At 42.4% G+C, this 16,811-nt stretch overlaps 1 protein-coding gene across 5 annotated transcripts in view; it reads right to left on the bottom strand.

Annotated features, from left to right (window-relative positions):
• The window catches only part of LOC109892652 (THO complex subunit 2-like), a 69,074-nt gene extending 52,554 nt beyond the window's left edge, over positions 1–16,520 (bottom strand). The window contains exons 1-11 of one of the 5 annotated variants that reach the window (XR_004210263.1): positions 16,251–16,520; positions 13,854–13,909; positions 13,475–13,566; positions 12,866–12,917; positions 12,682–12,752; positions 6,987–7,108; positions 5,767–5,900; positions 5,267–5,427; positions 3,739–3,831; positions 2,072–2,221; positions 198–370 (exon numbers count right to left, since the gene is read on the bottom strand). Coding sequence is in view for 4 of the 5 variants with exons in the window: in XM_020485346.2 (XP_020340935.1) it covers positions 198–370; positions 2,072–2,221; positions 3,739–3,831; positions 5,267–5,427; positions 5,767–5,900; positions 6,987–7,108; positions 12,682–12,752; positions 12,866–12,917; positions 13,475–13,566; positions 13,854–13,909; positions 16,251–16,315 (1,169 nt within the window). In the remaining variant the exon portion in view is untranslated. Of the gene's footprint in view, positions 1–197; positions 371–2,071; positions 2,288–3,738; positions 3,832–5,266; positions 5,428–5,766; positions 5,901–6,986; positions 7,109–11,125; positions 11,218–12,681; positions 12,753–12,865; positions 12,918–13,474; positions 13,567–13,853; positions 13,910–16,250 lie in introns of those variants that run through there. The other 4 variants (XM_020485346.2, XM_020485345.2, XM_031826560.1 and 1 more) reach the window with 4 other exon arrangements.
• Between the last annotated feature and the right edge of the window lie 291 nt (positions 16,521–16,811).

Raw genomic sequence — 16,811 nt, 5'->3', positions numbered from 1 at the left:
GTGTTAACACTAGGTGGTTCTGTATGCGACTGTTGTTGTGTCTGTGTGTGCCTACAATTAAATGAAAAGCTGGCATCAGAGTTTGTAGTATTTTGGCTGGCTGGCTGTGTATGTCGTGTTGTATTTAGGTAAATGTGTACATTTCTTCAGCTAATATGCAAAGAGCACAAAGTGAATCCAGGGGAGCAGGCGGGCACCTGCGGTACAGTGGCTCCACAGTCAGATGCAGCAGCTGGCACAGCGCCAGAGCAATGGCCTTGTGAGAGGTGGCGTAGAAGGAGGGCATCTGGTCCATAATGCTTTGGGCATGGTGCCAGTCTCCGATCCTCAGCAGCGCTTCCAACAGACCCAGCTTCTGGTTATCAGGAGCCTGAGGGTAGAGGGGGAGATGCGGAGTGTGTGGGTGAGCTTGGAGCAGCAGCAGAAGTTAGTCTGAGAGTAGCTATGTCCTTAGGTTTATGACAGAGGAATCTCACAAAGTACAAAGCAGGCCCATTAAAAGAGGTTAAGGAGGATTTGCAAACAAAGCCTAGTGAGTAAATCATGAGTTGTAAATATATATATTTTTTAAATTATTATTTTTACCCCCCTTTTCCTCCCCAATTTCGTGGTATCCAATTGGTAGTAGTTACGGTCTTGTCTCATCGCTGCAACTCCCGTACGGACTCGGGAGAGGCGAAGGTCGAGAGCCATGAGTCCCCCGAAACACAACACAACCAAGCCGCAGTGCTTCTTGGCACATCCAACCCGAAAACCAGCCGCACCAATGTGTCGGAGGAAACACCGTACACCTAGAGGCCAGGTCAGCGTGCACTGTGACCAGCTCGCCACAGGAGTCGCTAGTGCGCGATGAGACAAGGATATCCCTGCCGGCCAAACTCTCCCTAACCCGGACGACGCTGGGCCAATTGCGCCGCCCGGCACAGCAAAGCTGCCTTGCACCAGGGCACCAGGGAGGCCCTATGAGTCGTAATTTTCTCCAGCAGCACTGGATGGGAACAAGGAACTGTAGAAATTTGTCATCGTACCTGACGCTGCACTTAATTCATGTGTGTGACTGACACAACCAACTGACACAGCATAGTAACAAGGCAGTGTTGTCAGGGAGAGGCTGAGTGTGGGATGAGTTAACTAGCTAGAGGACAAACTGATATTCTGCTCATCCAATGTCACTCATTTTTCAGGCTATTTTATGAAAAACTAAAAGCACATACGTCAAACTATGAGCTTAATGTTTAAAGATGTTTGTGAATTTGTCTCCCAGTGTGTTGGAAAACAGACAGAACCAGGTTCTCCTCTAGGATTTGCCTGTACTTATCTCGATTTCGTTTTATTTTTATAATTTAAAAAATCACTAGTCATAAGCATACCCATAAGATGATGCAGCCACCACCCTGTTCAAAAGATGAAGAGTGGTACTCAATGATGTATTGTGTTAGATTTGCACCAAACATTACACATCAGGACAGAGTTAATTTCTTTGCAGCTTTACATCAGTTCTTTATTGCAAACAGGCTGCATGTTCTGGAATATTGAAAGAATATTTTTTTTGTTCAAGCCACTGGAAAAACTATTGAAACAGTTATTTGCTAAATTTAGCATTAGCATGACGCGGGCACTCAGATGACAGATGCAATCTGACAATCTGGATCTTGGGCTGGAGGCGGAATTTATTTTAGAAACATGGCTCACAAAAGCCTTCAGTGTTGCTCTTCGTTACTTTTAACGTGTGGGAGGAAGGGGGGGGCTGCTGCTGCAGCTTTAACTCTAACAGACCTCCTCTGGCCCATCAATCACTGTCTGTCTGTCTGTCGGTGGTGGTGGTATGCACAGCCCTGCCTCAGACAAGACACTGACTGACACCTCATTAACACACAACAATAAAGCCTTTTCCCTTTCCTTCAGCAGCACACAGAGGAAGCCTTATAAAGACTGGGCTTCATCAAGGCGATTAAAGAAGGACACTTAGTGGAAGTAGACTTGTGCTTTAGTGTGGAACAGTTACCCAAATGTGGAGACATGTATTTCAAATAGTAGAAATGTGTGCGAGTGGAACATGAGATTACTTTACCTTGTCGTTCTTCTCTTCCTCCTTCTCTCTCTCCTTGTCCTCAGTCTTCTCGGAGGGAACCACCACCATGGTGAGCTTGCGGGCGATCTGCTTGGCCTCTGTGATTTCTCTCTTGTGCTCCTCTACAATGCTGGCATCCAGTGGCATCAGCTGGGAGGGCAACGCAGGCTCAGTCACACATCAGGTCACAATTTATAGCACCAGGCATTTAGATTTCTGTTGGATCACATGTTGCACAATCTGGCATGCACTGAGGACAACCAATGTTAGTCAAATCTTTGATATAAAATGATATACATATATACACATACCGTTATATGCCTTTAGAAAGTATTCACACCGTTACTTTTTCCACATTTTGTTGTGTTACAAAGTGGGATTAAAATGGGTTTGTCATTTTTTTGTCAAAGATCTGCCCAAAATATGTGCTAAAGAATTCTAACAAGTAAAACATTTATAGATAACTAATATACATTCATTAGATAAGTATTCAATCCCTTGAGTCAATGGCAGTGATTACAGCTGTGAGTCTTTCTGGGTAAGAGCTTTGCGCGCCTGGACTGTACAATATATATCCACATTATTATTTTTTAATTCATCAAGCTCTGTCAAATTGGTTGTTGATCATTGCTAGACAGCCATTTTCAAGTCTTGCCATAGATTTCCAAGCCGATCTAGGTCAAAACAGTAAATAGGCCACTCAGGAACATTCACCGTCTCCTTGGTATGCAACTCCAGTGTATATTTGGCCTTGTGTTTTAAGTTATTGTTCTGCTTCAAGGTTAATGTCTCCCAGTGACTGTTGGAAAGCAGACAACCAGGTTTTCATCTAGGATTTTGCCAGCGCTTAGCTCTATTTTGTTTCTTTTTATTCATGAAAAAAACTCCCTAGTCCTTGTCAATGACAAGCATACCCATAACATGACGTAGCCACACCATGCTTGAAAAGATGAAGAGTGGTACTCAGTGATGTGTTGCACCAAACATAACACTTTGTATTCAGGACATAACTTATTTGCAGTTTTACTTTAATGCCTGGTTGCAAACAGGATGCATGTTTTGGAATATTTAGTATAGTGGATTAACTACAATGTTGTTGATCCATCCTTAGTTCTCTCATATCACAGCCATTAAACTCTAACTGTTTTAAAGTCACCATTAGCCTTATGGTGGAATCCCTGACCGGTTTACCTCTTCTCTGGCAACTGAGATAGGAAGGACGACTATATCTTGTTTTACTCAAGTGCATTGATACACCATCCAAAGACTAATTAATAACTTCACCATGCTCAAGGGGAAATTCACTGTCTTCTTTTTATTAGCCATCTACTAATAGGTGCCCTTCTTTGCAAGGCATTGAAAAACCTCCCTGGTCTTTGTGGTTGAATTGGTGTTTGAAATCCACTGAGGGACCTCACAGATACTTGTAATTTGACTCAAGACATTTCAGATTTTTATGTTAAACCATGTGTATGTGACAAATAAAATTTGATTTGATTTGAATTTGTAAAGATTTCAAAAAACAATTCCACTTTGACATTATGGAGTACTGTGTAGGCCAGTGATTTATTTTTTAATTTCAGCTCTAATAACAAAACGTGGAAGAAGTTGAGAAGGAACTGTATTATGTGAGACAATGCTCTGTAGGTGTGAGTTGAGATGCTTACGTGCACATAGATGTCCTCCAGCTCTATAAGGTTGTGATGCAAGAGGGCGGCAGCGATGTGGTAGAGTGACGTGGGGGTCTCCTCATTTGGCTCCTGGGAGGAGGTGGACAGTCAAGGAACACTCAATACATACCGAGGAATAGCTAATGGATATGGGGGGGTTCTAATACAAATCAGAGAAATTCACTCTGCTGTCTTTTGATCCCCTACTTGAAGCTAAAGTGTATAGTTCAGTGACTGGCAGCTAAAGATGCACATTTCGGTCAATTTTGCTTCTGGCTGACCAACCCTCATTAAATGTAAAAAAAAAAATATATATATATATATATATATTCCAAAACAGTAAAATGACACGACCAACAGAAAATACTATGTATACAAACAAGGAACGGACATGTTTCCTAAGAGCTTCATGAAGACATGCAAGAATAGCAAGCCTATCGTCTTATAGTCAAAAGGCTATAGCATATTACTGAAGATGCAACTGCTGTAATGAAACAGCTAATAAAAAAATATGTTTTCAAACATTTGCCAAAATGCAATTCATGGGAAAACACCATTCTTAACAGAGCATCTAATGCGAGCGGTTCCATATGTGACCCGTTGCAGGAAACTAGGCGTATGTCGCGGGTCACTACCTAACAAGGTGGTCTGTCACATGTGACAATCTCAGCTAGTAACTTAGAGGGGAATCTAATAGCAACAACTAGGACAGGTTGCTAATATGACTAGGATTCTGTCTCTGGATATGAAAACCAATAGAACAGGGGTCCTTGCTGGTTAATGGCATGAGTCTTTATGGAACAATTGTCTCCACATTTCTATGGTTGGATTTTGGCTAGGCTACTTTGAAGCAAGGTATAACAACTACACTGCCACAAGCTTACATTGTAAAGTGGTGGGTGACATGCTGATACCCTGCCTGCCGTTGACTAAATTCTACACACATCGAATCGGAGGCACGCTTTAATTACAAGTTAAATTAAAGAGCTATTTTTAAATCTAGGCCTACAAAAGAGTTGGCACCTGATTGCATTTAGGATTGTTATTTGTTGCTTACTGACTGGGCTTATAAAAGCATGATTCACTCTAGTACCAACTTTTTGAGGAGCTGTTCTCGCACTGTCCGACAGGTGATAGGCCATTCCACTCTTCAAACTAGGCTCTGTATTCTGTACACGTGATAAGAGACATGACAAGTAGAGGAAATACACAAGCCAATTTATTTCCACTAAATTATGACCGTTTTTTTTGTGGTTAACCGTTAACATCCCTAGTGGCAGCACTAGTATTCACATCAGGTCTGACTGCAACATTTACCCTCATTCTTGCAGGTCAAGGGAGAATGTGCGCAAGACTTATGTTCATCAATAAGACCTTGAAGTATTTTAAATTAATTTGGTTAAGGATTTGTCCGCTTCTTGGACAGGCAGCTCCTCACAAACACCAATTTGTACAGTTTATATCCGGCCAGTTTCAGACAGGCTGTAGAGTGCAGACAGTCACAGTGGGGAGTCTGCTCTCTCACCTGGTTGAACTTGAACTTGAAGCCCAGGATGTGGCAGAGGGTGAGGGGTTCACACATGTAGGACTTGATGAGGGGCAGGAAGAACTCGTCTTGGTCAGAGCGACACTCGTACACCTCCAGGATGATGTCCAGAACGCGGTTGGGGTCCAGGTTGAAGCATCCTGCAGGGTGGAGAGGGGGTAAGGGTGTACAGATGACATTGAGTAACTTGGGTACAAAATAAGGCCATGTGTAATGTAACCCCCATTTGGGAGTCTAAATGGAGAGTTGTCTTTAAAAGTAAAAAATATATATATTAAGGTCCCATGCAACAATTCAATCCTCAATTTAAAAGCTGTAAAATGCACTTCTGCCAAACGTAGAATCTCCATTACTTTCTTGGTTGGTCACAGAAATTATACATACCCGTCACAGAAAATGCAGCGAGACTAAGAGTGCAACAAGGATCCGCTGCTTCTTGGCAGTGGAGAACGTGATGAAAAAGACTAGGGGTTTCATACCTATTAGGGACTTGATGCTCTCTAGGACGATGTGGCTAGTGATGTTGCCTGAAAGGTCTTGGCCCAGCTCAGTGATCAGCTTGGCATAGCCCTCATTCTCTTCCCTCAGCAAGTTGAATTTCTGCTGCTTGTAACTGTAAGGGGGCAGAGTGGAAAACAATACATAGGAGGCCAACCACTCACCATTAGATAAACAACTTCAAACTTTAGGCCCAAGCATTTATGCAAGTGAAATTATTTATTGTGTATTATAGGGTAATAGAACCCTATACAGCCTGAATAACCATGTTTTGCAGCAAGGTAGTGCATGAACAGTCAGAATATAAACAACTAAAATGTCATTTCTATACATTCTGTGATGACATTACATTTGGCATTCGTGGCAAAGGTCACATCCTATAGGGTAAATGGTCACATATTAAATGCTACAGCCTCAGGCTGCGAGGTGGATAGCCCAGTGTTGGAGATGTAACTTTGGGTTAACAGCTGTCGTGGAAGAATCAGAATTTGTTGGTAACATATGTAAGATGTTTTATATTCATCAAATGTGTGCAAGTTACTTCTCATCAAGAATGTTATTTTTGTATAATACTGTGGCAGGGTTGCAGTATCTGTTCTATGTCAAGACTAAGTTGCATGGGCCGCAGAGAGGGGAGAAGTGTGATCAAGTGTAAATATCTTTTGCTCCACAATGTCTGTGTGCCAGTCAGTGTGTCTCTGATCTTGTCCAGGATTGGTTGTATTTAGGATTGGTTGTATCTAAATGACAATTTGATATATGCCTGTTGATATGGAGGATTGGTTTATGGTTCTGAGGTTGAGAGAGGAGACAAAGCTGAACAATGAATTATGCCGATGCCCTCTGACTATGTGTGTTCTTTGCTATTAAAGGAACTCAGCTGCAGCGTGTAGGGGGCTCTCAGAGAATTCACTGAGAGACACTGAATTACCTGAGAGTCACAGGATTGTGATAGAGCTGATATAATTAAAGATGGACTTTGATAACTAACTCTGACTTGTGTGTGTAGTTTGCTCCCATGATTTGGTAAATAGAGGAAATTTCCATGACACAGCACATTCAGCCCTGACCTGGAAATAACAGTAGCTTACTTTAGTTCTGGCTACTTGGTCAGACCATTCAATTTATTACATTATTGACACCGACCATTACAGGATTTTTGTTTTTTTTACAGATGAAAATGAGTCACCGCTCCACTTACAATAGTTTGGTCTTGATTTTAACGATTTTCTGGTTGAACTGATGAGCTTGCTTTATGAGTCCCAGGGACTCCAGGGTCTCTGGGTCCAGCCTCTCCTTCAGGATGGCATCTGGCACAAAGAACTGAAGAGAGGGCAGAATGAAACAAACAAGTGTTATATAAACAGTCCCTCCAGGATTCCGTGGTCACAAAAATTCCTAGCATATTGTGGGAGGGCTTGCAAATATGACCAATCACTGCACTATTCCCGCATAAAGGTCTAATGCAACATTATCTCAAACTGACCCATAACACAGTACAAAAACAGGGCTCACAGTTTAAACCAATAAGCGCACATTTATCAACAATTTTCACAAGAAATTAGACAAAAATCACTGCACATTTGACATGCAAAATGCCAGAACTGCCACAGCAAAATCAAGCATTTTTGACAGCAATAATAACAAAAAAAACTTGTGAAATCCTGGAGAGACTGTATAAAGATTAGTAAATAGATCTTATATGGTTATGAACAGGGGTGAAAGTAGATTACATTTCTTACCGGTACGGGACACCAAAGTGGACACATTCATTTTTTGTATAGCCTAGGTGTAATCATAGAATTACATATAGAATCCCTATTCATTTCATATGATCTCAGTGGGCCATGGACTAGTAAAGATATGCCATAACACTTTTAACATGGACGGCACGTGGGTTTCAACTTTGCGGAAGATCATTTTCACCATAAACATGCACATTTATAATAAAGCATTCCATGCATCCTCGCATTTGCAGACTTATCTAAGTCAGTCTACTATTCCGAATGTGAGAATTAGAATGGAGTCATTATTTAAGCTAACACTAACTCCATCACTGTTGGCAAAAAATATATACTTCAATGCAGCACGAATGGGTGTAGAGTATGCCTATCAGATACATGTCTTGTTGGCCTTTTATAAACACATTTCATTCAATTTTACTACACTTTATATTCATTCGGAAAGTATTCAGACCCCTGCCCGTATCCACATTTTGTTAACATTACAGCCTTATTCTAAAATTGATATTTTATTCTAATATCCAATCTACACACAATACCCCATAATGACAAAGCGAAAACAGGTTTACAAATTTTTGTAAATGTGTTAAAAATAACAGAAATACTATATTTGCATAAATATTCAGACCCTTTGCTATGAGACTCGAAACAGAGCTCAGGTACATCCTGTTTCCATTGATCATCCTTTAGATGTTTTTACAACTTGGGAGTCCACCTGTGGTAAATTCAATTGATTGGGCATGATTTGGAAAGGCACTCACCTGTCTATATAAAAAGGTCCAACAGTTGACAATGCATGTCAGAGCAAAAACCAAGTCATGAGGTCGAAGGAATTGTCCGTAGACAGGATTGTGTCAAGGCACAGATTTGGGGAAGGGTACCAAAAATTGTCTGCAACATTGAAAGTCCCCAAGCACGCAGTGGACCCCCTCATTCTTAAATGGAAGACCACCAAGACTCTTCCTAGAGCTGGCCCCTCGGCCAAACTGAGCAATCGGGGGAGAAGGGCCTTGGTCAGGGAGGTGACCAAGAACCCGGTGGTCACTCTGACAGAGCTCCTCTGTGGAGATGGAAGAAACGTCCAGAAGGACAACCATCTCTGCAGCACTCCGCCAATCAGGCCCTTATGGCAGTGGCCAGATGGAAGACACTCCTCAGTAAAAGGCAGCCCGCTTGACACCTAAAGGACTCTCAGACCATGAGAAACAATATTCTCTGGCGTAATGAAGCTAAGAAAGAACACTTTGGCCTGAATGCAAAGCATCACGTCTGGAAGAAACCTGGCACTATCCCCAATGTGAAGCATGGTGGTGGCAGCATCATGCTGTGGGGATGTTTTTCAGTTGCAAGGACTGGGAGACCAGTCAGGACAGAGGGAAAGATGAACGAAAAAAGTAGAGATCCTTGATAAAAGACGTGCTCCAGAGCGCTCAGGACCTCAGACTAGGGCGAAGGTTCACCTTCCAACTGGACAATGTCCCTAAGCACACAGCCAAAACAACGCAGGAGTGGCTTCGGGCCATGTCTCTGAATGACCTTCACCGGTTCAGGCAGAGCCCCGACTTTATCCTAATCGAACATCTTTGGAGAGACTTGAAAATAGCTGTGCAGCGACACTCCCCATCCAACCTGACACAGCTTGAGGATCTGCAGAGAAGAATGGGAGAAACTCCACAAAGTTGTGCCAAGCTTGTGCCAACCAAGACTGGAGGCTGTAATCACTGCCAAAAAGGGGCTTCAACAAAGTACTGAGTAAAGGGTCTCAATACTTAAGTAAAAAACGTTTTTTTCTTGTTCATTATGGGGTAGTGTATAGATTGATGAAAAAAAAACTATAACACATTTTAGAGTAAGGCTGTAACGTAACAAAATTTGGAAAAAGTCATGGGATCGGAATACTTTCTGAATTCACTATATTAGCAGAATCTTACTACGACAAATGTTAGGGTAGCCTACTCTGCTGACACCTGACAGATCAATAAAAACAATGTTGTTTTATAAAAAGGCCTACAAAAAAGGTGAGACAAATACAATATGACATCTATCTAACCTGGAGGAGGAAATTATTGTCCAAAAACAACCAAAAAAGTGTTACTGACCCAATGATAAAGATATTCACTCCCCAGGAATATGGCTGATGTTCTCCACTGGTGCCAATAAAATAGGCTACTTACTGTTTGCTCACTTAAGTTAAGAATTTTGATAACTAAAAGACAGACTGGAGTCTTTTCATTGCCATCTCTTTACAGAAACATCCATTTGCTTCCCAAACTGCTTTCTGTAATTGTATTTAAATATTGCGATTTGCCTGGCTGGGTCTCCACTTCTCACTGACAGTTACAACTGAATCATCTATTTTGTACTTGCTGTGCTCTACCCAAATTGCGGGCCTTTCCGTCTGTAAGTTATGCAATTTAGAAATAAACAATGCTAACGATCCTGTGGCCAAATCATAGTTTCTGGTGTAGTTGCCCATTTTGAATGATTTTATTTATTTCTGTATAGACAGGAGTAAGCTAATAAGCCTATATAATTTTGGCAATTGAATTCAAGTTACATTAGGGAAAGCTAATGTCTAACGTCCATAGCTTTATGGACGTGTCGTCTATGCCTTTTAATGCGGCATAAACAACCAGTCATGATGTTTTCATCCGATTGTTTGACAATCACTTAAAGGGCCCCAGGAGGGTACCCGCACACATTCATCCACTCACAAATGAATAGAAAGAGCCATCCGTTACAAAACACCTACGTGTACTGTAATTACATTCTGAAGGCCTACACGTGTAGCCTGAATTGACAAGATGCATAACCGGGTGGAAGCCGAATAGTGATGGCTATTTAACAGTCTGATGGCTTTATGATAGTCTCTCGGTCCCAGCTTTGATGCACCTGTACTGATGTCGCCTTCTGGATGATAGCGGGGTGAACAGGCCGTGGCTCAGGTGGTTGATGTTCTTCATGAGCTTTTTGGCCTTCCTGTGACATCGGGTGCTGTAGGTGTCCTGGAGGGCAGGCAGTGTGCCCCGAGTGATACGTTGGACAGACCGCACCACCCTCTGGAGAGCCCGTTGGTTGCGGGCGGTGCAGTTGCTGTACCAGATGGTGATACTGTGAAAATGTGTGAGGGTTTTAGGTGCAAACCAAATTTCTTTAGCTTCCTGAGGTTGAAGAGGCACTGTTGAGCCTTCTTCACCACACCGTCTGTGTGGGTGGACCATTTCAGATTGTCGGTGATGTGTACACAGAAGAACTTGGAAGCTTTCCACGTTCTCCACTGCGGTCCCGTCGATGTGGATAGGGGCGTGCTCACTCTGCTGTTTCCTGAAGTCCATGATCAGCTCTTTTGTTTTGTTGACATTGAGTGAGGTTATTTACCTGGCACCACTCTCCCAGGGCCCTCACCACCTCCCCTGTAGGCTGTCTCATCATTGTTGGTAAAGCAGGCCTCCTACTGTTGTGTCACCTGTAAACTTGAGGATTGAGTTAGAGGCGTGTGTGGCCATGCAGTCATGGGTGAACAGGGAGTACAGGAGGGGGCAAAGCACACACCCTGTGGGGCCCTGTGTTGAGGATCAGTGGAGGTGTTGTTTCCTACCTTCACCACCTGGGTGCGGGCCGCCAGGAAGTCGAGGACCCAGTCCATATGGGGCGGCAGGTAGCCTCGTGGTTAAGAGCATTGGGCCAGTAACCGGTTGGTGGATCGAATCCCCGACCTGACAAGGTAAAAATCTGTCGTTCTGCCCCAGAACAAGGTAGTTAACCCACTGTTCCTAGGCCATCAATGTATATAAGAATTTGTTCTTAACTGACTTGCCTGGTTAAATACATTTTACAAAAAGTTGCACAGGGCGGGATTCAGACCCAGGGCCCCGAGCTATGGTGTTGAATGCTGAGCTATAGTCAATGAACATCATTCTTACATAGGTATTCCTCTTGTCCAGATGGGACTGTGCAGTGCGATGGCAATTGCATCATCTGTGGATCTATTGGGGCGGTAAGCAAATTGAAGTGGGTTTAGGGTGTCGGGTAAGGTGAAGGTGATATGATCCTAAAAGCACTGATGACAGAAGTGAGTGCTACGGGGCGATAGTAATTTAGTTCCGTTACCTTTGCTTTCTTGGGTACAGGAACAATGCTGGACATCTTGAAGCAACTGGGGACAGCAGACTGGGATAGGGAGAGATCGAATATGTCGGTATTCACTCCAGCTAGCTGGTCTGCGCATGCTCTGAGGAAGCTGCTAGGGATGCAGTCTGGGCTGGCAGCCTTGTGAGGGTTAACACGTTTAAATGTCTTACTCAAGTCGGCCACGTAGAAGGAGAGTCCACAGTCCTTGGTAGCGGGCCGCGTCGGTGGCACTGTATTATCCTCAAAGCGGGCGAAGAGCGTTTAGCTTGTCCAGAAGCAAGACGGTGTCCGCAATGTGGCTGGTTTTCCCTTTGTAGTCTGTGGTTGTCTGTAGACACTGCCACATATGTCTCGTGTCTGAGCTGTTGAATTGTGACTCCACTGTCTCTGTACTGATGTTTTGCCTCTTTGATTGCCTTACGGAGGGAAGAAGTACACTGTTTGTGTATTCCCAGTCACCTTGCCATTGTTAAATGCGGTGGTTAGTGCTTTCAGTCTGCCATTTATCCATGGTTTCTGCTTTGGGTAGATTTCAATAGTCACAATGGGTACAACATCTATAATCTTCCTGATGAACTCAGTCACTGTATCCGTGTATTAGTCAATGTTATTCTCAGAGCCTACCCAAAACATATCCCAGAATGCGTGTAAATGCCTATTGTTTTTTGGCATTTTGGGTTAATTGTGATAGGCTCACGTTTTACCAGTATGGTGTAGCCCCACTATTTATTTGGCCGGAACACCGTACCGGACCAGCCTACTTTCATCCCTGGTTATGAATGACAGAAAATTTATCATTTGTGAAGAGAATCAAATGTTACTATAATATTCTAAATTAAGAGCCAATAGCATTTTAAAAAAAGTTTGTAATTCAAGCTTGACACTCAAATACTGTGTTTTTGCCTTACAGTAGGAAATACAGACAAAGGCTGAATTTTCTATGATCAATACTGCCACCTAGTGAAAGTTGACATCTCATGAGAATGTATTTTTGTTCATCGCAATAACTTTAAACACACTTACCAGACACGCTCCCACTAGTTGGGTGTAATGGTCACGTTTGTTTTTTTCCTCTAAAGAGCTGGTCTCTATGTCTGTCAAAATAACAATTGAAACATTACAATATCATGAGTGTAATTAGGCAACACATTTAGGCATTAAATTGCAAATGACTGTCACAATATGCCAAAACTGAAGTCAAACCCACCTAGTATACTGAAAACATCTGCTAAAATGGATGGCATGTCATCCCGCAGATCCTGGAAATAAACAAGAAATCAGACGCATTCAAAACAGGCATAAAAATGGTAAATTCTTATTGACTTTTGTTTGCTGATACAGAAGTTCCAGAAGTGGTGTTTAGCTTTCTTCACAAGCAAAGCACACGGGTTCAGTCTGAAATTAATGAATAGGCAGAAGAGGACTGTTTTATTATGGCGCAGCTGCAAGTGTACCTTCTCTGCATGTTCCTAATGATAGCGTCTGTGCCTCTATTCGTAACATTACAAAAATCCCAAATTCCAGGGAACAGAGGAAAAACTTGTAGACTCATTGAGTTGTAACATTACTCTATCAATTTGAACAGCTGCTAAAGGAACCTCCGATTAGGATTGTATATTTTTCTCCCTCTTAAAAATAACCAGAAATCAAGAACTAAATGCACTTCACTCCTCAATGGCAGATACTAGTCAATGTTTTCACTAAAAGGACTCTCCTATGACACAAAACGCTCATTTCGTTATTGCACTAATGCATGGAAGATTTTCTGTGATGAAAGGCATTGCAGAGAATGAGGACTTCAAAAGGCTATACATACCATCAAGTCACAGAGGACGCTAGCAGAAAGGTCCAGCTTGAAGTTCCCCTGTATGACATGCCAGCAGAGTTCATACAAAGCTGCCTGTATATCTAGAGAATAAAGAGAAGAGGCAAACAGGCAGAGAATTACTCTCAATACAATGCATCAGTATAACCCCCTTTTCACAAACGGCCAACCGAAGAGCTGTTGAGGCATAAGCTCACTATGATGCTATATGAACATTAAATGACACCCAACATAGCGAGACCCCATCATTGAATGAATATTACCTTAAATAATATCTTAACTTAATTTGCAAAGACTCAATTGTTGCAAAACTAACATGTATACTGTTCTTTCAAAGAGCACAGATGGGTACATTCATTTTTGAGCTTACCTTTTATTGTGCTGTCATGATTTGTTTTGTATGCAAGATTCTTACATAGTTGTACACTGAAAAGGAGGGGGAAAGGTGATTATTTACTATATATTATCTAGTTTATTTTCAGTGACTTGTAAATAGTTTTCCAAATGACCATAGAACAGTTAGTAGTGTGCTGTAGTATGTGTACATAATTTGTACAGTACGTGTTGCAGACATGCAAAATCCGCCTTATGTCAACCCCCAATATAAACGCTGCATATTACACTAACTGTTTGAATACACCATTCTGAGCATTTTTGCTATGACACTTTAAAACATAGTCCAAAACTCTAACGTCCAGTTACTAGAGCTTGATGACTAAATTCTTATCAATGCCAACTGTTGCCAATTATTTAATCAGCAGAAATCACACCCATACTACCAAATTCAGATGACGACATGTTTTCAATTCTAGCTAGCTAATGTTAACACTAGCTGCCTAGTTATGGTAATTATTAGGGTAGCTAACTAGTCCCTGATAGAAAATGTATAGACTGTGATAGCTGCCTGGGAACCATGTATTAAGTTTTAAAAAAAACATAAGACAGTACATGCATGGCTATTCTAGACAAAGTGGCTAACGTTAACTACCTAGCTAATGTTTTCGTGTAGCAAGAGTCAGGTGGTGGTACCATTAGCTAGCTGGGAACGACACCTGCTCGTCGAACATATCATTCTAAAATCATGGCCATTAATATAGAGTTGGTCCCCCCTTTGCTGCTATAAACAGCCTCCACTCTTCTGGGAAGGATTTCCACTAGATGTTGGAAATTGCTGCAGGGACTTCCTTCCATTCAGCCACAAAAGCATACTTGAGGTCAGGCACTGATGTTGGGCGATTAGGCCTCACTTGCAGTCTGCGTTCCAATTTATCTTAACACGGTTTGATGGAGTAGAGGACTGGCCTGGACAGATTCCTGACAAGTTATTCAACACCGATCTCAACAATCCATTTCTCTATGGACCTCGAATTGTGCACGGGGGCAGTATCATGCTGAAAAAGGAAAGGGCCTTCCCAAACTGTTGCCACAAAGTTGGAAGCACAGAATCATCTAGAATGTCATTGTATGCTGTAGTATTAAGATTTCCCTTCACTGGAACTAAGGGGCCTAGACCGAACCATGGAAAACAGCCCCAGACCATTATTCCTCCTCCACCAAACTTTACAGTTGGTACTACACATTCGGACATTCAGCTAGAGTTCTCCTGGCTTCCGCCAAACCCAGATTCGTCTATCGGAATGCCAGATAGTGAAGCGTGATTCATCACTCCAGAGAAAGCATTTCCATTGCTCCAGAATCCTTATGACGGGCGAGCATCACACTACTCTTGGCATTGTGCATGGTGATCTTAGGCTTGTGTGCGGCTACACGGCCATGAAAACCCATTTCATGAAGCTCCCGACGAACAGTTATTGTGCTGACATTGCTTCCAGAGGCAGTTTGGAACTCTGTAGTGAGTGTTGCAACAGAGGACAGACAATTTTTTACAAGCTTCAGCGCTCGGCGGTCCCATTCTGCGCTGTTGTGGCCTACCACTTCGCGGCTGAGCCATTGTTGCTCCTAGACGTTTCCACTTCACAACATCAGCACTTCCAGTTGACCAGGGCAGCTCTAGCAGGGCAGACATTTGATTGAGGAACTGACTTTTGAAAGTCAATGAGCTCTTCAGTAAGGCAATTCTACTGACAATGTTTGTCTATGGAGATTGCACGGCGGTGTGCTCGATTTTATACACCTGTCAACAACGGGTGTGGCTGAAACAGCCGAATCGACAAGTTTGGAGCGTTGTCCACATTATGTTGGCCATGTAGTGCATGTGAGCGAAACCCGCATGTTGTGATGCACATGCCTGCAATACTAGTATTAGTTAGCTAACTCACTGGTCACTAAGTCAACTTGCCAAATAGATCGGTATAGAGGTAGCTAGCTAACTACAGGAGGTAGGTTAGTTAGAACGCACAGGGTCAACCATCAGGCTAGCCTGCATCAATAATAGCTGACTGGTTAGTTCGTCCACTGCACTGGCTTTCAGGGCTAAGCTAACTAGTTAGCTGCCTCGGAGGACAGACGGACTCAAAAGTTAGTTAGCTTGCTAGTTAGCATCTAATGGCCCGGGCCAGTGTTGCAGTACATGGATTGTACAAGTGCTTTACCAAATTATTACTTCAAACAACATTATTGAACTGTAGCCAACTTTATCTTACTATTATGAAATAGTTAGCACGCTAGGTTGGCTAATTCACGTCGCGAGTTAGCCCGGTCTTGTACAGGATAACTATGGGAACCGGTTGCATGGCTCAACAACCCTCATGGAAAACGAAATACCAAGACATTCGTCTTCATAATTTAACAATATAATACAACTTACAACTCGTGTTTTCCAGATTTTTCCCAGTTTTTGATCCAATCAGCAGGGATGATACGTGTCGCCATCTTCCCCCACAATACCACACATAGCCCGGATGTTTAGCTGAATGCACAATAATGAAAACTAGTGCATCGTGGGACGACGAGTCAATTTGAGGTCTTCCAGTCAGTTTACCACAAATAAACGTTGGAAGCCTAAAATTACAACGCTACAATAATTAACGTGTAAGATTTTATGTAGATTAGTGTAAAGATAATACATTATGTTGAACAGATCCACTGGGTTTTCTGGCTTGCTTAAGCGTCTCAATCACTTAAAGTCGTCAGAGCATGTGTTCAGTTCATGATGGTCATGTGATGCTAGGAGCCTCTCAATTTCAGTTTATGAACATTATTCAGACAAATTCATGGCAGAGGTGAGCACAAAGCATTTAAAGGTAACCTCCAGTTTACCCACTTGTCGGTTTATCCCAGTGCCTGTCATGTCTTTTGGGATGATTTGTGTGTGGGCGTTTGTGCATACATTGAATTCTCACATTATCCACAACCCCATTACTGTAAC

The sequence above is a fragment of the Oncorhynchus kisutch genome, linkage group LG6 (assembly GCF_002021735.2).
Source record: "Oncorhynchus kisutch isolate 150728-3 linkage group LG6, Okis_V2, whole genome shotgun sequence".
In the NCBI taxonomy this organism is placed as follows: Eukaryota; Metazoa; Chordata; class Actinopteri; order Salmoniformes; family Salmonidae; genus Oncorhynchus; species Oncorhynchus kisutch.
Note: the sequence above shows the minus strand (reverse complement) of the source record. Positions and strands in the feature narration are given on the sequence as shown.